Source organism: Vulpes vulpes, chromosome 8 (genome assembly GCF_048418805.1).
Source record: "Vulpes vulpes isolate BD-2025 chromosome 8, VulVul3, whole genome shotgun sequence".
Classification (NCBI taxonomy): domain Eukaryota; kingdom Metazoa; phylum Chordata; class Mammalia; order Carnivora; family Canidae; genus Vulpes; species Vulpes vulpes.
The window spans coordinates 11502132-11528238 of record NC_132787.1 but is presented as its reverse complement, the minus strand read 5'-3'; the positions used below and the strand labels follow the sequence as shown (position 1 = coordinate 11528238).

At 39.3% G+C, this 26107-nt stretch overlaps 1 protein-coding gene across 2 annotated transcripts in view; it reads right to left on the bottom strand.

The window, feature by feature from the left end:
- Positions 1–24735, bottom strand: part of GXYLT1 (glucoside xylosyltransferase 1) — a 54886-nt gene extending 30151 nt beyond the window's left edge. Inside the window, exons 1-4 of one of the 2 annotated variants that reach the window (XM_072765559.1) lie at positions 24454–24735; positions 14647–14739; positions 4423–4594; positions 621–746 (exon numbers count right to left, since the gene is read on the bottom strand). In XM_072765559.1, the coding sequence (XP_072621660.1) occupies positions 621–746; positions 4423–4594; positions 14647–14739; positions 24454–24674 (612 nt within the window). In that variant the 5' untranslated portion in view covers positions 24675–24735. The remainder of the gene's footprint in view (positions 1–620; positions 747–4422; positions 4595–14646; positions 14740–24453) is intronic. The other variant, XM_072765560.1, reaches the window with a different exon arrangement.
- Positions 24736–26107: the final 1372 nt, after the last annotated feature.

The window sequence follows — 26107 nt, the reverse complement described above, 5'->3', positions numbered from 1 at the left end:
CTGTGAATTTTAAAACTGTGGATGAAATCAACTCAAAATAAAGAGGTAATCTTGCTTCTGAATAGTTTTAGATTTTAAAAAAATGATCAGGTTTATCACCAGAGAACCCTACCAAAAAACAGCTCCACTGAATAAATGGTTCCCATTTCCCTTTGAGTTCACATGTTTAAATTTGTGTCTGTGTTAAAATATAATGTGGAAAGGGTAATGTGGCTTGGAATAAGACAGAAATGGCTGTTTAATGATACAATCTACTTCACTTCCAAATTATAAATACAATAAACCAGGAGAAGGTGATATTGCCACTGTATTTCTGCTAGCAACAGTCCTGGCTTCAGTAAGATCTGATGACCTCTATTCCTTCTCAGAAATAAAACCATTTACAGCACCTGAATAAATTAAAATGTAAGATATAGTATTTCAACAGAAATTACTTACATTTTTCATTTTTAACAGATGTTTTCTTTGTAGCTTTTATTTGTTCTACTGGAAGTATTTTCCTAATGTTCAAAGGGAAAATCTACATGCGTGTTTATTTAATTCATTTATATGTAACTCTTCATTAACTTGTGTGTAAAAGCAAAATTAGAAAATAAAAAACCACTAGAGAAAAAACTTACTGGCAAGAATAATCTCTGGGAAGCACACGGTTTAAAGAGCTTTTTCCACTCCAATGCATTCTCACTTGGAAAAGTTATTGGGTATAATGAATAATTAAATGTCTGTAGAAATGACCAGCTATCAAGCTAAAAAAAAATAAATAAATACTCAGTTTAGATTGTTCTTTCAATTGTCTCTGTAAATTCATAAACAGATTATTTTAAAAAGCTAAAAATTAAAATATATATTATGCTGTACACAGTTAAAGTCAGATTCTTCTTTCCCACCATTTGTTCTCATTCAAAATCTTAAAATCATAGTAATATTCTAGCAAAACTCCACAATAGGGATCAGAGGCACAATGAAAGTAAACCACCACAAAATCAGAAAGCTGAAAGCCTCACAAGTCGTTCATCAACCTCATGTTTACCTGATGTATAAATCCTATCAATTCCTAAACAAATTAAACTCAGAAAAATTAACTAATTTTATTACCAAAGTATGTATAATAGAAAATATAATAGAAAATATAATAGAAAATGTTTACACTCAAAGTCAGACCTACTGAAAATATTCTTGTAGGGCAGCCTGGGTGGCTCAGCAGTTTGGCGCTGCCTTCAGCCCAGGGCCTGATCCCGAAGACCCTGGATCAAGTCCCACATCGGGCTTCCTGCATGGAGCCTGCTTCTCCCTCTGCCTGCATCTCTGCCCCTCTCTCTCTCTCTCTCTGTGTGTGTGTCTTTCATGAATAAATAAATAAAATCTTTTTAAAAAATTGTCTATCTATATAGTTTTAATATGCATGGATATTATTTCTGATAATAAAATACTCCGATAAACATATATCAATGTCAAATTTTGAAAAACTCATTACAAAAAGCAAAAATATCTGAAAATCTATAATGAACATATTTACTTTTCGTGCATTTCAAGACACTAAATTCAAATTCAGTTTAAGTATTACCCATCAACAGAATTGTTGATTCAAGTTTCCTAGAGAGCATTCACAGTATATAAGGGGATGGGGCACCTGAGTGGCTCAGTTAAGTGTCTGACGTTTTTTTTTTCATAAAGAATTTTTATTTATTTGAGAGAGAGAGAGAGCACAGAGCTAGTGAGAACACAAATGGTGGGGAGAGGAAGAAGGAGAAGCAGGCTCTCGGCTGCACAGGGATCCTGACGTGGGGCTTAGTCCCATGACCTGGGATCATGACCTGAGCTGAAGGCAGATGCTTAACCGACTGAGCCACCCAGGTGCCCCAGATGTCAGATTCTTAATTTTGACTCAGGTCATGATCTCAAAGTCATGAGATCAAGCCCCACATGGAGCTCTGAGCTGAGCACAGAGCTTGCTTTAGAGTCTATATCTTTTCCTTTGCCCTTCATCAGTTTGCAATGGCTAAATAATTAAATAAATAGTTAAAAAACAAATAAAAAAGCTTTTTTAATTTAAAAAACAATATACAGGGGATCCCTGGGTGGCTCAGAGGTTTGGCGCCTGCCTTTGGCCCAGGGCGCGATCCTAGAGTCCCGGGATTGAGTCCCGTGTCGGGCTCCCAGCAAGGGGCCTGCTTCTCCCTCTGCCTGTGTCTCTGCCCCTCTCTCTCTCTCTCTCTCTGTCTATCATAAATAAATAAATAAATAAATAAATAAATAAATAAATAAATAAATATTTTTAAAAAATAAAAAACAATATACAGGGGAAGAAAAACTAAGTTGTCTATGTAATAGGTTGAAGATGCTCTCTTCTTAAATTATGACTGGGTTTAAGTAATTTTTAAAAACATTAATGCCTCCCAACATAGTTTAAGGGAATACTTTTAACTCCAACATTCTGCTTTGATGTCTCTGTTAATTACTTTGAAGCACTAGCATTTTATTTTCCCTGCACAACATATATCACTTAAAGATACTTTGAATATCAACTTCTAAAGAGACATGTTTTCCTTAACATTCTAATATTTAGTCATTTCTTGCAGTAAAAGCACATTCTACTAGTATTTGTACTTCATCAAAAGCAAAACCAAACATTCTCAGAACTGACTGTAATAGTTAAAAACTAAGTTTAAAAATACAGTATACATTGAGGCACTTGGGTGGTTCAGTCAGTTGGGCATGTGACTCTTGGTTTTCAGCTCAGATCATTATCTCATGGGTTTTGAGGCCCTCATAAAGCTCTGCACTCAGTGGGGAGTCTGCGTGAGGATTCTTTCCCTCTGCCCACCCCCCTCAAATAAATACACAGATAAATCTTCTAAAAAGTACAGTATATATTACACAAGCAGATTTGAACACAACACTGAGGTTGCATTTAATATGAAACAATAAATTTATTTTTTTATTACACTTCCAAAGATTTCCACAGTTCATAGCAATCTGTTGGTATTTTCTAAACTGTTAAAACAAAGTTAATTCCTCAATTAATATTTCAGAAAACAATCCAGACAAAGAGGTCAAGATCACAAAAGCACGTATCAAAAATACAGACATACAGGCAGCTGGCTGGCTCAGTAGAGCATGCAACTCTTTATCTCATAGTTTAAGTTTGAGCCCCATGTTGGGTGTAGAGATTACTGAAAAATAAAACCTTAAAAAAAAAATACAGACAGAAATATTTTAAAACAGTAAGTAAGGCTTTATATTGCTTACAAAGATTTTGTTAGAAAACTAAAAGACTTGAAATTATAAGTAGTATTTTTCACTCAATATTTTGAACCACTTTAACTTGAGAAAATACATGTTTTTCAAAAAAAAATACATGTTTTTCTACATAGTTAGACCAAACATAAAAACCAAATCAGTTTGAAAACTTAATTCAGTGTACACAGAGATATAAACAGAAATAGTGGGGAGGGGAGTAATCATGATCATCATCTTTACAACTGCCTCAGAACACAAGGTAGTGAGATTTCAGGTAAAATTTCTTTTTCTATATATTCTTCTCCCATATCTATCTGTTCTCTTCTTGCATAGTAACAATTTTTTTGTTAAGGAGGTTACATGGCTATCCTGATTAAAGAGTATATTTTTAAACCTCAAAAACAGTATAGTATGGTTACCTAAGTTCAGATCAGTGAGATATTGAGAAGAACATCATATGCAATGTCTGGAAAATATTCCTAAAGCATAGAAAGGGATTGGCCTTCTTCACTCCTTTTTCCTTTGCGTTGGCTAAAATATGGGCATGAGGGTTGAAGAGTGAGTAGCCACCTTGGACCATGAAGAAGTCTTACATTAAAATGGCTCAGCCACAAGACAGAAGCCAGAGTCCTTAAAGACATGGAGCTACCATATACCATACACTGCCTACTCTTATGTGTGAGAGAAATAAATTTCTACCTTGTTTAAGCCAATATTAGTTTGGGTTTTCTGCCAATATGGCCAAACTGATTGTAACTAATATAAAACCAAAATAAAGAACTTTCTTATCAAAACAAGAAGCCACTTCCCTCCATACTGTCAATCAAGAGCTCCCTCCCCTGAAAACAATTAAAATCTTTGTGCACACTTTGTTGGAGGCATTCTCAAGGCAAGGATGGGAATAAAATTAAGGCATAGGACCTTCTTAGTCAAATCATACTGGAGCTACAGACAGTGAAATAAAACCTCCATGCTTGGCAAAGCAACCTACTTCTTTTCAAAAACAAACCTTCCTCTTACACCCTAGATCTAGACTCTTAGATGGAGTGGCAGCCCAACTCTAAGAGGGCAGTTAGTTACTAAGTAAATATTTTTGTTCAGTGAAGGAATAAAACAACATTCCATGACAGTATGCCATTAAATATTTACCTCTATAGTCTTGACAAAGTTTCAAATACTTACTATGCCTTTAAAACTATCGTGTAGTTGATCTTCAGCAAAAATATGGAACTGAAGAGGTCTGATGCTGAAAATGATAGCCGACTTCAACATGGTTATAGTTTCTTCCAGTCTTTCACCACAGGCAACAACAGCGAGGTGCATTCTCTGAATGGGCTGCACTTTCAGACTATACCTAATAGAAAAGAAAACCACATTTTCCAACAGTTTTAGTACAGGGTAACAAGTTAACAACATGGTATTCTAATGATGTTCAAAAACAAGTTCAGGGGTGCCTGGGTGGCTCAGCGGTTCAGCATCAGCCTTTGGCTCAGGGAGTGATCTCGGAATCCCAGATAGAGTCCCGCCCACATCAGGCTCCCTGCAAGGAGCCTGCTTCTCCCTCTGCCTATGTCTCTGCCTCTCTCATGAATGAATGAATAAATAAATAAATAAATCTTAAAAAAAAACAAAAAAAACACCAAGGTTCAGGATTTCTACTTAAAAGGCAAACAGTACAACGTTGAATCAATTATTTATTTCTTGTATCCTCAACCAGCCTTTCTCAGTCAATGTTACTCACTAGGAACCATAAAAAAAATTACTGCTTTCTCAATTCTCCCAAGAATAGCACATAACTAGCACCATTCTAGGTATACAGTAGAGAAGTTAATTCATTACTCAGATCAGATGCATTAGGACTTAATTCTCTCAAGGAACCCCCCCAGATGACAAGGGTGTATCACCAATTGAAGGTCTTCTATTCAATTATTTTTTAGCTTTTTTATTTTAAAAAAATGTCAAAAGCACAATAAAGTAGACAGAATAGGGGCACCTGGGTGGCTCAGCTGATTAAACATCTGCCATGATCCCAGGGATAGAGCCCTGCGTCACAGGGCTCTCTGCTCAGTGGGGAGCCTGCTTCTCCCTCTGTTCTTTGCTCCTCCCTCCTACTCATGCGCTTTCTCTCAAATAAATAAAATCTTTAAAAAAAATAATAAAATAGAATAAATCTCCATATACCTATCTCCTAACTGCTACAATTATCCAAAGGTATTCTTATTTCAACTAAAATCCCTCTCCAGGGACGCCTGAGTGGTTCAGTGGTTGGGCGCCTGCCTTTGGCTCAGGTCATGATCCAGGGATCCAGGATTGAGTCCTGAATTGGGCTCCTGCGAAGAGCCTGCTTCTCCTCTCCCTCTAACTATGTCTCTGCCTCTCTCTCCTTGTGTCTCTCATGAATAAATAAATAAATCTTTAAAAAATAAATAAAAAATAAAATCCCTCTCCACATCCCCTTCCACTAGCCAACAGATCATTTTTGAAGCCAGACATAAATTCATCCACAAATTTTTGAGTATTATACTCAATCTTTAACCATATTAGTTATAGGGAAAAGTATCCTTCACATAACTTTTTCACTGATATGCATTCAGCTCCATTTGCCAAATAATCAGTGAGAGGTAAAAATTTCTGAGATGATCTAAAACATACTAGGTAAACATCAGTATGACATTTTGGAAGGAAAAATTCCCTAACCCCAAGTTATTGGCCTAGGCTATGTCAGATCCTACTTCTAATACAGAACAGCAGTGCAAAGCGGGCCTAAGGAACCTCTCAAAACTCTTGCACCTTAATAGTGAACTAATAATAATCCACTAGAATATAAAGAACAGAATTATGTGTGACTACATTGTTATTAACCTATTTATAATATTAAATTCAGATCTTATCTGTAATTATGGCATAAAATAATTGTTTTGGAACTGACAGCTAAAGGAATGGAAGAATGCAAGACAACATAGAAAAAAACTAATAACATATTAAAGTATCATAAAGTACAAACACTCTAACTTAAAAACATAAACTCTGGGCAGCCCTAGTGGCGCAGCAGTTTAGCGCCGCCTGCAGCCCAGTGTGTGATCCTGGAGACCGGGGATGGAGTCCCATGTCGGGCTCCCCGCGTGGAGCCTGCTTCTCCCTCTGCCTGTGTCTCTGCCTCTGTCTCTCTCTGTGTCTCTCGTGAATGAATAAATAAAATATTTTTAAAAAATAAACTCTGACTTTAATTCTTGCTTACAGAGAGCCTTTCTGTAAGGATTAGAAATTATATTAACTGTTACATATACATATATATGTTAATGAGAATTACAATAGCAGGAATGAGTGGTTAATCATCTTTCTTATATTTGCAAGCTATAAAATCAACTGTAGTTCCTTAATATAGGACATTGCAATCTTGAGTATTCACATGTCCATGTATTAAAGTGAAACAAAACTATTTTCTGAGGAAAATCTTATTCTTGTTCACAGGTAATCCCTCAACTGACTGGGGTATCAAAAAACAAAATCATACTAAGGAATAACATTAAATACAAACAATCGACTAAATAAAACACACCTGAATGCCAAATTTATAGATCTTAATGTTTTGACATTAAACATGTGTAATTATTTTATATTATTAGTTTAAAAAAATCAAGTCGGGATATATATATAATGTGCTCCTGCTCTTACTGCAGATACCTTCCTATTAACAAGTCTGTTTTGCTAAGAGCCTAGAAATACTATTAAGATAGCAGTCTGAAACATGCTTTTCTGGTCTGACCAGGTTCCTAAGGCCTGAAAACAGGGTCACTTCTCCTACATGGGACATTTCTCACTTATGTGAGTACTGGCAACTGTCAGCCTTCCAGAAGAGAGCTGAAAAGCTCTTGAATCCAAATACTTACCTTCTACAAAATACAGGGGTCATTTCCTCCCTGATCCCTCTACTGGGAGGATGAAACTTAAACTCAATAACTTAGTAACTCACCCTTTGTTCAGGCTAATAAGCAAATGACTCTATAAATGAGGTTCTTTAAAACATTAAAACAGTTTTTAAGAAAAAGAAACCTCCCCAAGTTAATTCACCAAGTTAAACATTATTACATTACCGTTAATAGTATTACCTAAGGAAGTCACATATAAAGTATTCTTACAAGAATCATTATTTACTATACCAGAAATAGTGGTGATATTTCATTCAAGGTTAAGATGATCATTAATATACAGCGTGAGGTACGTACTTTGCTTTCAAATTTGTATTCATCTACCAGGAATTAAATTTTATGAATCATCTGAAGCAGGGAACAATAGTGTAATTTTGCACATGGCTATCTAATTGTGCAAACATTTATTTCAGACCTAACACAGTTTATCCTTTCCTCACAACACCTGCTGTGCCACTTCCTTCACATAGATAGTGTTAGCAATATTTATGTCTTTTTAAAGCTCTGTTCTTTACCATTGTCAGCAATTAGAAAGAAGTAGTAGCTGCTCCCTTGGCAGCACCCTCTGTTTCCCTCTTTTCTGTTAGTCCCTTAGTTTATAACACTTAAATACTATCTGAGTGGAGACTAGCTACACCCTCTATACCTAAAACAAGGTGATGTGCACCCAGTTCATCTCAAAGCAGTGGAAGTCACAATGATAAAAGTAAAAAAAAGACAAGGCAATCAAAACACACAACAATTTCACAGAGCTCTAAATTATCTCATCTTTCAGGTAAATGCTTCCATACTTTAGAATTGACAATAGGCTTGGATTGCTTAAATGATCATAAATAGATCCTGTCTCAAAGCTAAAAGCCCAAAGATTTAAAAAGTAAGCCAAAATAGTCACGTGCTGTTTTGCACAGATTTCTCTACACACACAAACAGGAAGTATGATAAAACTTTAATATAACTTAATAAAACTTTCTTAAGAAAGTTTATTTTCTTATTTCTAAAGAAAATAAGTGAAATGTTCTTCAAGTTTAAAAAAAAAAAAATCCATCTAAAATCAGTACCAGGGATGACTGTTCCCAAGCCTTTTAACAAGACTTGTGTTAGTCACACTGCCAGCACTTCCTCCATCAATTTCTATGGAAGGAATATTATCAACTACATTACATTTGCTTTTGGTTATGTGTCCATTTTTAGCAAAAGCATTATATACAGTATAGACTCTAACACCTAAAATGATAAATCATAAAGATGTCATTGCCTACCACCCTGTCCCTAGTCCCCAAGAACAGGAAGTAACTGCAACTCAAAAAAATCTAAAGTAACCTTCCACCACTAGAGGAAGGGAGAACTAAAACCTTCTAATAAGGTATAGGGAAGCAGCAGCCATTCAAGTAGTTTTGGTCCCAAAATGATATAAATCTGGAATGACATAATCTTGTCTGTAAAAATGTGCTATATTTTAATCACAGTGTGAATAAGAGAAAAATCTCTGTGGATTTAAAGAAGTATTATCCAAAAGGTCATTTTTAAGTCAAACCTATTTTTCTAGAGATATATGATTAGATGAAATTCTACAGGTAATTCAAACATAATACTTGAATGCTTTCATGGCTAAATATGGCATAACCTGAGTATCAATAGGAATTATGACTGTAATGAATGATAACACATAAAAGAAAATGAATCCATCAGTCTAGAAAGATACTAGAAGAAGGGGTTGAGGGGAGGGGGGAATCCTTCTTTAAAAACAAATATCAAGGGATCCCTGGGTGGCTCAGTGGTTTAGTGTCTGCCTTCGGCCCAGGGCATGATCCTGGAGTCCCAGGATCAAGTCCTGCATCAGGCTCCCTGCATGGAGCCTGCTTCTCCCTCTGCCTGTGTCTCTGCCTCTCTCTCTCTCTCATGAATAAATAATTTTTTTAAAAGAGTATTTTGGGGGATCCCTGGGTGGCTCAGCGGTTTAGCACCACCTTCGGCCCATGGTGTGATCCTGGGGACCCAGGATCAAGTCCCACATCGGGCTCCCTGCATGGAGCCTGCTTCTCTCTCTGCCTGTGTCTCTGCCTCTCTCTCTCTCTGTGTCTTTCATGAATAAATAAAATCTTAAAAAAAAAAAGTATTTTAGATGATAAATTCTAATACAAACACTATTAACAGATTTCTAAAACTCAGGAATACACTTATTTTTTAAATATTTTTTTAAAGATTTTATTTATTCATGAAAGACACAGAGAGAGAGAGAGGCAGAGACACAGGCAGAGGGAGAAGCAGGCTCCATGCAGGGAGCCCGACGTAGGACTTGATCCCGTGTCTCCAGGATCACACCCTGGGCTGCAGGCGGCACTAAACCACTGCGCCACTGGGGCTGCCCCAGGAATACACTTATTTTAAGTAACATTTCTGTTATGAAGAAATCCTAACAATTTGTCTTCTTTTTTTTTTTTTATTTAGACAGCACAAAAAGCTTTCAGGGCGTTCTTCAGCCTAGTGTTCTTCCTATAAAAGAAAACAATGTATAATAATATTCAGACCAAGAATTAGTATTATAAAGAAGTATGCAAAGTCCAACTAACCAATTAAATTTGTGATAATCTCAACTAAAAATTGTTATGAACCATTTTTAAAAACTGTCAGTTGAACAAAATGGAAAACTATATTCGGAAACATTAACGGCAATTCCTTTTATGTATAGCTTAAAAACAAAATGTTTTTCCTCTCACTATAAAAAAGAGTGTTGAGTTATCATACTAGGTTGAAAACTAAAGAGTTGTATATGATCACTTTTGAAACAAAATACAATACTTGAAAAAATCTTTAGGATTTTACATATAGCATAAAAAAGAAAATCTAAAAATCTAACATGAAATATAAGTACTAACTGCTAAAACATATTTTTAAATAATCTACACAGGGACATTCGGGTGGCTCAAAAGTTGAGCATCTGCCTTTGGCTCAGGGCATGACCCTGGAGTACCCGGATCAAGTCCCACATCGGACTCCTTGCATGGAGCCTGTTTCTCCTCCCTCTGCCTGTGTCTCTGCTTCTCTCTCTCTGTCTCTCTCATGAATACATAAATAAAATCTTTTAAAAATAAATAAATAATCTACACAAGTATAGCTCTAAAAACTAGCATGAACCACTTAAAGTAATACATGTAACATTAAATTCATCTGTAATCAGGGGTTCCATAAATTAAGAATCAATTCCTATCATAAAGATTAAATATTTTGAAAGCTCAAGTCACAAAAAAGTTAGTACATTAAAACAGAATTTTAAGAAAATAATACTAAATAATTATACTAAATAATTATACTAAAATTAAGAGCTTGCTTAGAGGTGCTTAGAGGTGCCTGGCTGGTTCAGTAGAGCATGCAACTCTTGACCCTGCGGTTCTGAGTTCCAGCCCAGTGCTGGGCCAAGAGCTTACTTAAAAAAAAAGAGAGAGAAAGAGAGAGAGAAAGAAATAAGTAAAATAAAAAATGAACCTAGGAAGGTATTTGAAATCAATGGCAAAAGCAGAATATATTATCCTAGGAGATTAAAAAATAGGCATTAAAACTCAAGGGGTAAATGTCAATACAGAAAATATATAGAACAAAGATTAAGCTCAACAAATATGGAAATACGTTTAACAAAAAAAAATCAACAAAATATAAATCAGTAATACTCTATCATTTTACTCTAATACATGCTAAAATTGTAACTCTTAATAATGCTAAGCTCATGGTGACATCAGTACATTCACACAATGCTGGTACAGACTTAAATCCATATAATTTTTTAGATCACAACTTAGTAAATATAATTCATTCTCTTTTTTTTTTAAATTTTATTTTATTTTATTTTATTTATTTTTTTTTTAATTTTTATTTATTTATGATAGTCACAGAGAGAGAGAGAGAGAGAGGCAGAGACATAGGCAGAGGGAGAAGCAGGCTCCATGCACCGGGAGCCTGATGTGGGATTCGATCCCGGGTCTCCAGGATCGCGCCCTGGGCCAAAGGCAAGCGCCAAACCACTGCGCCACCCAGGGATCCCTAATTCATTCTCTTTAATGAATATTTGAACTTCTTTCATATGCTGGACAATGGGGATAAGTAAAAAAGCCACAATCTTGACCTCATACAATTTACAGCCAATTGCAAAAATACAGAATTTTCAAAGATTTAATGGGAAAGCATGATAACTGCTTAAATAGAAAAAAACAATAGATTGTTAAGGAAGCTCACTATACAAACATCAAAATTAGTCTGGAAGTGTTGGGGAAAGTCATTAGTTATTTACTGGTTGCAAAGCACCTTGCTCGGTATGGGGCTTGAACGATGAACACCACACGGTATCCATCTACAAAGCCAACAGTCTGGAGGATTCACAACCACAACAGATGCATAAATATAGTGACAAAGAGGGAGAAGCAGTGGGTAGGGAAGTGAAATCATTGGAAAAGACGTGATGAGCTTGATAATTAAAGGGCTAGGAAGCAAGAGGTTATCAGGAGCAACAGCGTGAAAGGAGCTAGATAGAAGAGTCACTGTGTACTGACACGAAGAAAGTCAGTCATAAACCAGCAATCAAAACACAGATGAGGAAGATGTGAGAAGCCAGATCATGTACTCAGGTTTGAACAAGAGAGTCTGAGGCATCTGAATCAACAAGGTTAAAAAATGACCAAAATGCAGCTGGAAACACAGTTCTGGAGCTCAGAAAAGAGCTCTGGAGTAAAGACACCATTTAAAAAGATTATCCAGGGAGTGGAGAGAGAAAAGAGCAGAGTCCCAAGGAACATTAATATGGAGGAGTCAGGTCAGGAGAGAGAAGTCCAGAAGCAGAGAGATCAAGGATCTGAGACCCTTGTCTTAAGAGCCAAAGACTGACAGAGTTGAAAGAAAGAGGAAGTGGTAACCAATGTCAAAAGGACCAAAAACAGTAAGACTGGGCCCCAGAAGAACAATTCAGAGGTCAGAGGTAACCTCACGGTGGGGGAGTGGGGTTAGTCATGGTAGTCAGTGCTGCTCAGGCAGGTTGAGACAGAAAGTTCTTCTGTTGTTGTTTACGGGGTATAAAGTTAGTAGATACTCTCAGAAGAAGTCTTGCTGGTGAAAAGAAACAGTGAACACAAAATGCTTGAAGGAAAAAAGGGTGGAGTGCAAGCTGTTGTAGAAAGTTTGTGTTTGGTTTTGTCTCAGTAACAGAAAAGACGGGAGAGGCGTGAGCATTCTGACAAACTGCTGGGAGGCAATCAGGTTGGTCAGGAAATGACTAAAGCAAATGCAGATATGAATTACTAAAGGCCTATGCACAAAAAAAGCAATTTTTCTTTTTTATGTTATTTTATGTTCACTGTGTAAATTAATTGGGAGGAAATACTTCCCCAAATAAGCTTTGATCAAAATCAAAGTTCTAAGGTATAAAGAATTCCAATCGGGAAAGCTAGGACAGGCCCGGGAGTTAAACGGTGCCAGCTCAGGGCTCACTGTTGCCTGGCGGAATGTAGACCCAAGGCTGGTAGTAGCCGGGAGTTTCAAAGACGCTTTACCAGGTGGGCAGACAAGCTCCAAGAGTCAGGCAAAGCCGAATCATTACTGCAATGCACGGAGAGAATGACAGGGCAATTGCATGGCATTTCGGCTTGTCTGCATATTCAAGCAGAGTAAACGTGAGGGATCCCAAGTTCTAAGTAAGAAACTAAGTTTGAGAGATTTTACACAGTGATTTGATACAATTAACAAAATGTTACACTCACTACACATACAGATATATACTATGGACTTAATATTAGGAGTAGGGTGTGTAAGAGAAAGTGTAACTTTTAAAATCTCAAATTTAGAAAAGTAACCAGCACAAGGGTTTACAACATTATGTATCGATCCACATGTAATTCCTTCAAAGGAATATTGGGAGCATTAGGAAAAGCCAAAACAAGAGAAATAATGAGCAGAGGCTCCAGGACTCAGACTAGATCAACTTCCCTGGAGTACTCTGCAGTCAGTGGAGGGGGAGGGAAGATTATTACTCATGTTGAGTAATAATGAGTAACATACAAAAGGACTTGGGTTGTATAAATCAAACTATGTATAAGTTTTCAAGCTTACACAGCTTTCAGAGTGAGCAGACTTATGTCACAAGGCTGGATATAGCAAAGTGGTGCTTGTTAGCAAACTTTTAGAAGAATAAAAAATATGGAGCTTCAATTCTCCAAATTTCTGAACAAGCTAAAGGGTAATATTATCTTCAAAAAGTCAGTTTTTAAAAGTTTGAATAATCTGATTTAACTGACTCATATTAGAATTTCAATCACCCCATCTTTTCCATAGCAATCAGATATAATTTAAAAAAATGGATTTCAAGGATTCCTTCCCAGTTGTCCATAGAATGTATAATGCAACAAGAATCAAGAATATAAAAACATATACTACTAATATATATAAAGAATGTAGTTCTTACCACCTAGAATATTTTATCTCCTGTTCTTGAGCCTGGCTAATTTCCATGTTCCCCATGCATCGCTCCCACCAGGAAGCATTCCCTGTTGCTTTAAGATGATCCCGACTGATGACTCACTTCTTTCTCCCATCATCACAGCTACAATTTGTCACCCTCTATCTTTATGTCAGGTTTACTAGTGGGAAGCTCCTATAGAATGCAAGTTCCAGAAGGACGGAGCCAAATTAACTAGACTCAGAGTCTGGTTCTAAGCACGTGGCACTGGACCTAGCAAATAGAATGAGTAGAATTAAAATTTAAATGAATCATAAAAACAGTGAAAATAGGTAGCTCTCAAAGAAACTTTACTCTCAGGAAGGGCATCTCAGGCTACTGCCTCAGTATCCCCTGCCACTATGTCACAGAGACAATCTAATAGCCCATTCCTACAAACACTTCTTTCACTGAAGGTGAGAATAACATCTAAGGCCTTCATTACCCAGAGCCACGCACAAAGCCAAATTAGTCAGCAAATACAAGGTCAATAAACAATGTCACGTCAATACTTGCTCCTTCATTAACACTTATTTTTACCCTCTCATTCCTCAATATTCAATTTATCTGCTAATAACCAACCTAATCCTTCCCCGGTTGTCCCCATCCACTTACAAAAAGGTTTTTTAGCATATCAGCTTTAAAGTAGATTAAATATATATGGCTGTAAATGTCAAGGGAAGACTATCTTAATCACCTGTTTAACACTTTATCACCCAGTTACCTAAAACCATATCATAAATGCTCCTAAGAATAATTTACCTTAATAACACCTAAAAAAAAGGGCATTTTAGCCACAGTATATACTAAAAATTAATTATAAGAACTACAAAATAGAAAAAAAAAAGAAAAGAAAACCCAATTAGAAAACGAATTATTTGTACTAAGACAATATTAAATTACAGGAAAAGAAACATTTTTGTGTCCCATTACAGTAAAAAATGTACTAAGCACTATCTAATCTTACCTACACTGATCTACCAATTAAATTTAGGTGCCTACCTAAAAGCCGTTTCCCAAAAGCAGTTCATTCCACAAACATCAGAGGGCAGCATCCAATAGGGATTCCAGTAACACAGAGAGAAATCTTTACACCTAACAGAGCAAGACAGAAATAGAGAGTCCTAAGTGAGTATTTTGGTTTAAAACTAACAAAGAATTTACTTAATAACATAATAACTTACTGTTCTATTTTACAGCAACAAAACTGCAAATCCAACACACGCCTAAGGTAACTTGAGGAGTTTTGGAAATTTCTCCCTTATTCAAGGTATCATTATTTTAAATAGGACTTTAAAATCATTAGGCAGGTTATAGTACAGACTGAAAAACCATTTCCTAGTCAGGAACTCTCCAAATATATTAAAATCCCCTCCTCAGATGACATAGAAGATATGAGAATACTTCTAAAATTTTTCTTTGTGTACTACACAGATTCTCCTCAAATAAAATCCATTTTAGCTAAACAAAATAGTTGCTTATCCTGGAGCAAAATTAAAATGCCACATATACTGACAGAAAAGGAAGAGAGGATCTTTGAAACTTTTTAAATTAATCTTCAATTCAAGCTAGTTGTATAGTGCTTTAAACTGGAAATAAAAAAAAAAAAAAAGAAAAAGAAAGCACGCTGATATCCATGGCTCAGTTTCATTTTGTACATTATCTTAGTTTCGCTATATTACCCAAGCTAAAATGGACGATTACGTGTAGTCTTTGCTCTTAGATTGCAGGTGGGAGCTCAGCAACAATAGCCATGACATCTCACCTTACAATAAGTATGTTTTTCATTGTTACTACTTTTCAAAACAACAGTTTGAAATTCACTGCAGTGAGGCCTTGATACTAAAGCAAATATGTAATCCGGGTGAATCACTAAACCAGGTCACCTCATTTCCCCTCACCATATAACTTTTTCTCTCTTGCTATAAATTCAATTATGTTACTGTTCTTGCAGCAAAGGGTCTATGAAATTTCATATTTGCAAAGATTTCTGATCAAACCTCTCATTTCAAATGCTAACAGTCTAGGACAGAGCATCTCTCTGCAGGCTGCACAGCAAAATCACCCAGAGCCCCATACCAGACCTATTAAATCAGAATCTCTGAGAACAGAGTGGGGCACAGATGGTTTTTTAAATGTTACCTAAATAATTCTGTATACTATCGCATAAAAACCTACAAAGCCAGGATTTTAAAATCAACAGAAAAAAGTTACATTGTAGGGGAACCTGGGTGGCTCAGTCGGTTGGGCACTTGCTCTCTCTCTCTCTCTCTCTAATAAATCTTTTTTTTTTAAGTTACACTGTAATTTGGTTTTCTTTTACATGGTCATCATTTTGAAGCCAGCATATCTTAATTTAAATGGTTGATAAAGCAGGGAGAAAAATATATATATATATATACAGACCAGTAAAACCCACGACTCGATCAGGAAATGTTTGTCCCTTCCCAGGCATGGTTATGGATGTTTTAAGTCTTGCATTTCCATAGTAGAGAGAGCTCTGTGGTGGTGAACAGCTAACACAGAGTTCTTTCCAGATGCAAGAACTTTCACATCCACTTAAGCCTCACAACAAACTTGTTCAAATAGAGATCTCCATCTTTCATATTCAGACTTCACCATAGCTTTCTTTCAACAAATCCACAATTTATTTATACTCAACACCTACAGTGCACCTTTGTTCCAGGAAGGACATAACTCATCTGGTTATTCCATCTCGTGATATCAAACCTCATAGCAGTAGAAAATGGAAAATGAAGTCTCAAGGAAAATGACTAAATTCTTCCATAAAAATTGCATAGTAATACCATTTTCTGCCTCAACTTGCCTCAACTTCTATCTCCCAGACCTAGGCAACCACAAATCTATTTTGTCTCTATAGATTTACCTGTTAAAAATACTTCATACAAACGAAATCATACAATATGTGGTCTCTTGAGTCTGACTTCCTTCAATCTCTTAAATATATTTCAAAGTGCATCTACTGTAGCATTTATCAGTACACTTCACTTCTTTTTATGCCTAAATAATGGATGGATATACCACATTTTGTTTAGTCATGCATCAGTTTATAGATATAATTTGTGCTGTTTTCTACCTTCTGGCTATTATAAACAAGTCTGCTATGAACATTCATTTACAATTTTCCTCTGTGCATATGTTTTCAGTTCTCTTGCATATATACCTACAAATGATACTGCTAGATCTGTAATCACTATAAAGTAATTAATGCAGATGAAACTGTAGGAGAAAAGTCCAGTTTTAGGTAATTTTCTTAACTATAACTTAATGTCAGAAAACACAGTGTTTATAAGGGATGTTTTTCTGTCTTTCTTTAACAGAAATATAAAACAGGGCAGCCTGGGTGGCTCAGCGGTTTAGCGCCACTTTCAGCTCAGGGTGTGATCCTAGGGACCCAGGATCAAGTCTCACATTGGGCTCCCTGCATGGAGCCTGCTTCTCCCTCTGCCTTTGTCTCTCCCTCTCTGTCTCTCTCATGAATAAAGAAATAAAATCTTTAAAATAAAATAAAAAAAAAAACATATGCACTAGTGAGTACACATACCATTTACTTTTTTTCTAAAATCATAAAACACTGATGTGCTGCTGGCAAGAGGTAGCATAATTTAATGCTTATTTCACAAACTTATATTCTCTTACTTATGAAAAACTGGTTTTAAAGATTGAGAGTAGGGCAGCCCGGGTGGCTCAGCGGTTTAGCACTGCCTTCAGCCCAGGGTGTGATCCTGGAGACCCGGGATCGAGTCCCACATTGGGCTCCCTGCATGGAGCCTGCTTCTCCCTCTGCCTGTGTCTCTACCTCTTTCTCTCCTCTGTGTTTCTCATGAATAAATTAAATCTTAAAAAAAAAAAAAAAAAAAGATTGAGAGTAGAAATTCATTATGTATTTATGTAATTCCAAGCAAAGACTGGGGAAAAAAAAACAACTAATTTGGAGATAGATAGCAACTGTACTTTCAGGCCAGAAAAAAAAATAAAGTAAAGACAGTTATCCAAGTTCTGGGTATTAGTGTCTTTTTGCTTTTATTCCTTAAAACTATTGGAGGGGCACCTGGGTAGCTCAGTTGGTTAAGTGTCTGCGTTTGGTTCAGGCCATGATATTTGGGTCCTGGGATGGAGCCCTGCATCAGGCTCCCTGCTCAGCAGAGTCTGATTTTCCCTCATCTTCTGCTCCTCCCCATTACCTCACCCCTAACCCTTATCCCAAACCTACCTTGGCTTGTGCTCTCTCTCTCTCAAATAAATAAATACAATCTTAAAAAGAAAAAAAAAAACTATTGGAAATGGAATATTAGAAATATAGTACTACATTCAAAGAGCTAATTCTATCAAATACTTTTTAATGGGGCAAAATTGCAGGCTGAGCTTAGTGGGTATATCTTCAGTAAACAGTGACATCCAAGATCAATGAGGCCCATAAACGCAAATCTTCTTCATTGTGGAATAAATTGAAATAAAACTACTATGACTCATCCTCAAATTTCATACGGCATAATGTTTCTTTTCTTTTTTAAACTTGTATTTATTGGGGGGGGGGGGGGAGCACTCGCAAGCACAAGCAGAGGGAGGTGCAGATGCAGATTCCCCACTGAGCAGGAAGCCCCATAGAGGACTCTATCCCAGAACCATGGGATCATGATCTGAGCTGAAGGCAGAGGCTTAACTAACTGAACCACCCAGGCATCCCTGGCATAATGTTTCTAGTTCTAGGTGGCTTGTCTACAAAGTAATCAAGGGGTAGCAAAAGGGATCTTGTGGTGGTAACACAGTTGTGTTTGTGGGGGTGGTTACACAAATTTACACATGTGATGAAACTGCATGAAACTACACAAATACGTATGAACCCATGTAAAACCGGTGATATCTGAATACAGTCTATAGGCTGTACAATATCCATTTCTGGGGTTACGATATTGTACTATATTGATATACATTCCAAATGTAGTAGTATTGTACTAGGCTCATTTAAAATCCTACTATTAGGGGTAACAGTGAGTAATACAAGTGTGTCTCTGAAAGTTCCTGTGAATTTACAGTTATTTTAAAATTTTTTCTTAAATGATCAAAAACAAAATTCCCAAAAATTTCAGTACTTGAAGAATTCAGAGATTTCATGCTCAGGATTAAGCAGAGCCTTTAACTATATAAACTCCCCTCAATAACAGTTCTCAAACTTAAAGTTTACTTAAATCTGATAACAGAAGGTCTTTTATACTTTTAAATTAACCTGAATAATGTACTTTTCATTTCAAAACATCTATGATAGTCATTAGGCTTTAGTGAAAAACCATGCACACCTTACAGTCAGGGATAAGTTTAGGCATATCCAGCAAAGGAATGTAGAACTCTGAAGTGCTGCGAGCCACCAATGCAACCTCAAAGCACAGATACCTGCACCGTGACTGTGGCAAGAAAAACAGAGACGCTCTCAACCACACTAAAGACCATTCCCATGATACTGACAAATCACCATTATTTGAAGATCAGTACCTGGGTCACTCATTTTCTTTCTTTTTTTGGGGGGGGGGTCACTCATTTTCAACTAAAAATTGTCTCCAGACAACTTAATTTCTAGCTCTGTCTGGTCTTCATTTCTTTTTCTTAAACCTCTAGTTTCATGAATACTCAGTACAAAAAGGACTCCTTACATACAAATGGAAGTGAACAATTACTTATCCATTTCCAAACTCAGCATCATATTGTACCCAACTCCCTCCTGCAGGAAAAAACAAAAACCAAAAAAACTGGATTAAAGATTTAAATGTCAAAAAAGTTGGGGGGAAAATCCACTGGTAGAAAGTTTTCCTATACATACACATAACAAACATAAAAATGGTAAAGGAAAAAACTGACAATCTGAATACATAAAAATTTTAAGCTTCACTTGGCATACACACAAGTTAGTTAATATGGGGAGGGGGAGTATTTTCAACAGGTATGGCACAGATAATAATTTTAATGTATTCAAAGAGATTTTTAAATCAAAAGTACACATTATCATTTTTATTAGCCTAATCAGTTTCCCCCTCCAACAACACAGAACAAAATAATAATTTTAATTAATTAATTACTAGTCAGGTTTGTGCTAAGCACTTTACAATCATGTGAAGTATGATCCTCACTGATCTAAAATACAAGTGCAGCATATTGGTTTTACATAAGACGTCTCTGCATGAACAAAACAGAAACGAAGGTGGTTTTAGTAAGTAATTTGTCTCATTATTCACTATCTGAACTTCTGTCTTCAAAAATGACTTCAGGAGAGAGAGAAAACATTTTCTCTCAATAAAAACAGTAGTATGAAAATAGTGGTCAAACCTTTCTCAGCTAAATTAGTGGCTCTCAATCTTTGGGACACATATCTAAAACACAGATTCCCAGACCCTACTAACAGGCACCTGGTTTAAGCAGGTCTGGACTGCAGACTAAGGGAAAGGATTTTTTCCCAGAAGTCAGAAATTGAAAAAAATATTGATTAAAATGTAAATGACTGAGGAGCCCCTCGGTGGCTCAGGCGGTTGGGCACCAGACTGAGATTCAGCTCAGGTCCCAATCAAGCCCAGAGTTGGGCTCTGCGCTCAGCAGGGAGTCAGCTTGGATATTCTCTCCCTCTGCCCCTTCCCCTGCTTGCACATATGCATGCTCCATCTCTCTCTCAAATAAATAAATCTTTTTTAAAAAGATTTATTTATTTAGAGAGAGACAGCACACAAGAGGGAGAGGGAATCCTTGAGCAGATTCCCCAGACTCCCTGCTGAGCAAGGAGCCCAACTGGGGCTCAATCTCAGGACCCCATGATCATGAGGTCCTGAGCAAAGGCAAGGGGTTTGAGCCACTCAGGTGCCCTAAATAAATAAATCTTAAAAAAAAATTTTTTTAATATAAATGATTCAAACCATCACCATATTAACTACAGTTTTACTGTGCTAGATACCATATTCAATCATCTATTCAAGCTACTTCATTTCAATTGAAATGAACATGAATACAGAGTACCATACCCTTACCTTTAATCTAACTGATGAAATGTATTCAGGGTTCACAGAGCCAAGAATGTGGTAAAGCTAAAGTCTGTCTCCAAAAGCCCTGAAAATGCTCAGTACATCCTACTAGTGTCACAAGATCCAGGAGAAATGAGAACTCGATGTCCTCACCAGTAAGGTGACTTGACACCTTGGGTCCAGGTGAAAAGATGGGTCCAGAAATGGTTATCACTCAAATGCTTAGTAGTTTCTGGATTCCTCACTTCACACTGCCCTAACAGCCACAACAGGACAAGATCTTGATGATCACCATCGAGATTCATCAGTGAAATGTGAGAATTTAATCATTTTGAGCAAGTGAAGTCACAAAATAGTCTAATTCCTTATACAAAAGTCCTGTATTTATACTGAGTAACTTAGTCTGTCCACATTGAAGAGCTCAAAAAGTTTCTCTATGTGGAAGAGCCACTACCTAGCCAGAATTCCCCTCTTTAAGATACCACTCCTCTCCAACACCAATCATGTTATCCTGTCCACCACAAGAATGTGCAAGTGACAGAGCCAGAGAATCAGAGGTCACCATCCCAGACAACACTGACTAGTCCCTGGATGGACACATGACACAAATCCAATGAGAGCCTTTTCCTAGAAAGTTTTGAAATTAAGAAGAAACACTGCAAAGACCCCATGAACAGTGGAAGAGAATAACAAAGTCCTAGTCCTTAAGGTCCCTGGAGCTGTCTGGGCATTTTCCTTTCAATCTTGCTCCTGCCAGCAACCCATGTAAGTCTATAAATATCTGTTTTGCTTATATCGGTCGTATTGGATTTTAATCACTGATAACTAAGGTTCTATTTATAAATTAACTAAGATAATATTACATACACTTTACAGGTGAGAAAACTGAAGCAGAGATGTAGTCAAGGTTTCACAGCAGAGACAGAAAGAGAACAGGTTTGTCTGACTCTAAGATATGTTTTTTAAATATCAAAAAATAATGGATTCAAACAGGAGGCACTAATAAATAGATTTTACTGAAAAATTGTTCCTAACATTTTAGGAATTATACTCTGAGAACTTGGAAGGACCTTTCCAAGTAATTTATTGTCATGGAATTCCATGCAATAAACACTTTCTATAAGATTTGGGCAATACAACCTACTGGGCATAACCTAGATTCCATATTTTAAACGAATGAGAGAAATAATAGCTAAAGTTTTCAGATAAGACTGCTTCAAAAAAAGTAAGCATGTAACGATAATTAAGTCCTACCAAATAAAAGGAAGTTGTTGCCTGCCTCATATTCTATATTCACCAACAAACACTATATACACCAGATTCTTATCACAGAAGCTTTACAGAAAGAGCCTTAAAGATTCAAAGAATACAGTCCTGGTCCAATAACTGATACCTTCTGGACCCTGGTCAAATGATTTATACAGCTTTTTAGTTGACTTGGACACATCAAACTTAAAATTTCAGTAATAGCTCTATAAAGTAGTTATTAACACTGAAGTGCTGGGGTTCCTGGCTGCTCAGTCAGTAGGATACATGACACTTGATTTTGGGGTTGTGAGTTCCAGCCCCACGTTGGACACAGAGATTACTTTTGAAAAAAAAATTACCGAGATGCTTATTCTAAATTTCAAATAAAGCAAGGTTTGACGCTGCCTGCAGCCCGGGGTATGATCCTGGAGACCCGGGATCAAGTCCCACCTCAGGCCCTGCATGGAGCCTGCTTCTCCCTCTGCCTGTGTTGTGTCTCTGTGCCTCTCTCTCTCTCTCTGTGTCGCTCATGAATGAATAAAATCTTAAAAAAAAAAAATCAGCTAGCCAAGCGAATTTACAAAAATCACAAAATAAAGTATAAATGCCTGAGACAAAGCACTACAAATGAATGTCACTCTACCAAATTGAAATCTAATAGTAGGGCAGCCCGGGTGGCTGAGTGGTTTAGCGCCGCCTTCAGCCCAGGGTGTGGTCCTGGACACCCAGGATCGAGTCCCACGTCGGGCTCCCTGCATGGAGCCTGCTTCTGCCTCTGCCTCTTTGTTTCTCATAAATAAAATATTTTAAAAAAAGAAATCTAATAGTAATCTTAGCCCAAATTTCATCAAGTGTTTTAAAATGTTGCTTCCTGGGATCCCTGGGTGGCTCAGTGGTTTAGCGCCTGCCTTCGGCCCAGGGCCTAATCCTGGAGACCCAGGGTTGAGTCCCATGTCGGGCTCCCTGCATAGAGCCTGCTTCACCCTCTCTCTGTCTCTCATGAATAAATAAATAAAAATCTCAAATAAAATAAAACGTTGCTTCCTTACACTACTACCCCAATACAAAAATGATTCCCCCCCACCCCATCATTTCAAATGCTCCACAATCACATAACAGACCACAGACCGCTTTTCCTGACCCTCATTTTTCATGAGCTAATCCAGGTCTTCAGTCCCCACCTCTCCCAGGGCAGATAACTGGAGACTTGACAAGCCTGATTGGAAGCAGTTCTGCTTTTTTAAGAAGGGAGTCAGGGATTTATTTGCCTGCCTGTAATCAAATCATGGGGTAAAATCAGGGCAATCCAGCTTTCCCATGCTTCCCCTTCCACTGTGAGGAGGACCACGGAGTCGCAGAGGACTGTCACAGGGCCTGCAGCTCACCTGCCCTCCCTCCTCTCACCCACCCCACACTTTCTGATGTCCAAGCGGCCTTTGCCTCTTACTCAAGGGAGCAGGGCGAGGCCTTCCCAGAGAGGTGCCCGCACATAAAGGGGCCTATTTTTCCAAGGAAGTGGAAACGCTGGGACCCTGCTAAGCAGCCTACGGTGCGCCGCATCCCTCCTCCCGGCCTCCCGTATAGATGCCAACTCTTGACCGTGATCCGCGCAAACCCACGGGGGTCAGCGCGCTGCTTCTCAAAACACGGACTTTTGAAGAAAGCCCTCCCAGTCCCGTTTCTCTTAACTTGCTCAAGTTTCACAACAGACCGAGGTTTCCTAAAGGAAAAAATCCGCGATATGCACAAAAAAAAAAAAAAAAAAAAGTGTCCGGATGTCACGAAACGACTAAGAATAAAAATTCAAGCGCTAATACCCAAAAAAAAAAAAAAAAAGTGTTAACGCCCCATTCAGGAGAGGAGGGGAAAAAAAAAAAAGAAAAAAAAAAAAAAAGAAAAGGAATTGAACTAGGGCGCCAGCGTGAGGTTTAAATATCTCAACTTGAGCTCCATGGAAACAAGAGGGAATTCCCAGTAGCCAGACAGACGGCAGGAGCGCTTTTGTGGGGGCACCTTTTACTTTCAATGAATTCTTTAAAAAAGGGGGCTGGGGTGGGGGGGGAGCAACTGTCAATTAAAAGTTGAAAATCAGGGGCGCCTGGGTGGCTCCGCGGTCAAGCATCTGCCTTCGGCCCAGGGCGTGATCCCAGAGTCCCGGGGTCGAGTCCCGCATCGGGCTCCCTGCGCGGAGCCTGCTTCTCCCTCTGCCTGTGTCTCTGCCTCTCTCTCTCTGTGTGTGTCTCATGAATAAATAAAATATTCTAAACAATAAAAAAAAAGTTGCAGATTAATTCCTATCTGTTTTAAAGAGCGCATCAGGAACGCGCCAGAGGACGGACACAAAGGGCACGGGGTGCGCTGGCGCCGGGCTCGCCCGCCGGGGGGAAGGAGGGAGGGGAGGGCCGGGGCCGGGGGCGGCGGCGAGGGAGCGGGAGGCGCGGGGTCGGGGCGCACCGCGGGCAGCTCGGCCCAGGCCCCGCCCCGCCCGCCCGCCCGCCCCGCCCCGCCCCCGCGCCCGCCCGCGCCCGCCCGCGCGTACCTGTCGGACCGGCCGGGATGCGCGGCGGGGCCCGCGCTGCCCACCCCTCCCGCGCCGCCGCGTCCGCCGCCCGCCAGCCAGGAAGCCGCCGCGGCCTGCGGCTTCCCGCCACCGCCGCCCGCTCCTTCCTCCGGGGCCGCGGCGAGCTGGCTGAAGGCGTAGAGGAGCGAGCAGAAGCCGCAGGCCAGGCACAGCACCACGATGCGCAGGTAGCGCCGCATCGCCCCGGCCCCGCGCTCCCGCCGCCGCTCCCGCCGCCGCTCCCGCCGCCGCCGCCGCCGCCGCCGCCGCCGCGCCCGGCCGCCTGGAGCGTAGGGAGCCGCACTGCGCAGCCGCGGCCGCAACCAGTTCCTCCGCCGCCGCCCCGCCCAGAGCCCGAGGCCCCGCCCCCTGCCGGCCGCGCAGGCGCAGTGAGCGCGCCAGAGGCGGGAGCCGAGCGCGCGGGGCTCTTGACCCGGGAGCGCTGCGGGGGCTCGCGGCAGGTGGCTCCCCGCGCTGCGCGGGACAGGTGCGGGCGAAGCGACCCGGGCGTTGGAGACCGCCGACCCCAGTTCACACTACGGTTCTCCCACCTGCTACTTTGTGACGTTGAGCAACCTAAATTCTCCGGGGCATGTGTTTCCGTCTCTAAAACGGGGATCCCGGGATCCCTGGGTGGTGCAGCGGTTTGGAGCCTGCCTTTGGCCCAGGGCGCGATCCCCGAGACCTGGGATCAAATCCCACATCGGGCTCCTGGTGCATGGAGCCTGCTTCTCCCTCTGCCTATCTCTCTGCCTCTCTCTCTCTCTCTCTGTATGACTATCATAAGTAAATAAAATTAAAAAAAAATAAAAAATAAAACGGGGATCCCTGGGGGGGCTCAGCGGCTTAGCACCTGCCTTCGGCCCAGGGTGTGAGCCTGGAGTCTCAGGATCGAGTCCCGCGTCGGGCTCTCTGCATGGAGCCTGCTTCTCTCTCTGCCTGTGTCTCTGCCCCTCTCTGTCTGTATCTCTCATAAATAAATAAAAATCTTTTTTAAAAAAAAATAAAACGCAGACAGTATCCTCATCCTAGGCTGGTTGCAAACATTAAATTGCTTAACGCACGAAAAACGCCTTGCACCTGGAAGGCATTTGATTAAGCATTTTTCATTTCCATCCTCCTCAGCAGGGACTTCCCCAGCCTCTACGTTTGCGTAATACTGTGCGAGCCATGTTCATCCAGATATTTAATGACCACGTACTGCTGTTGAGTATGCCCATCGAGCCCCCAGCGAGCTTGTTAAAAGCATGTTCGGCTGAGGTCCTCCCTTATTGCATCTTTTTGACCTTCTTTACAACTCACATTTGCATGTCCCTAACAGTAATGTTCTCCCTAAAGGGCTTTCTCTTTAGCTTTCTTTCCATTTCTTCCCTCTCTTCATCAACTGTATTAACACTCCCTCCATTTATTGAACATTCACGAAGCACCACTATGTGCCAAGTACTTTGGGGTATAAAGACACCTAGTTGGGAGATCCCTGGGTGGCTCAGCTTTAGCTCCTGCTTTCCAACCAAGGCGTGATCCTGGAGACCCGGGATCGAGTCCCACGTCGGGCTCCCTGCTTGGAGCCTGCTTCTCTCTCTTTGCCTCTCTCTGCCTCTCTCTCTCTCTCTCTCTCTCTCTCTCTCTCTCT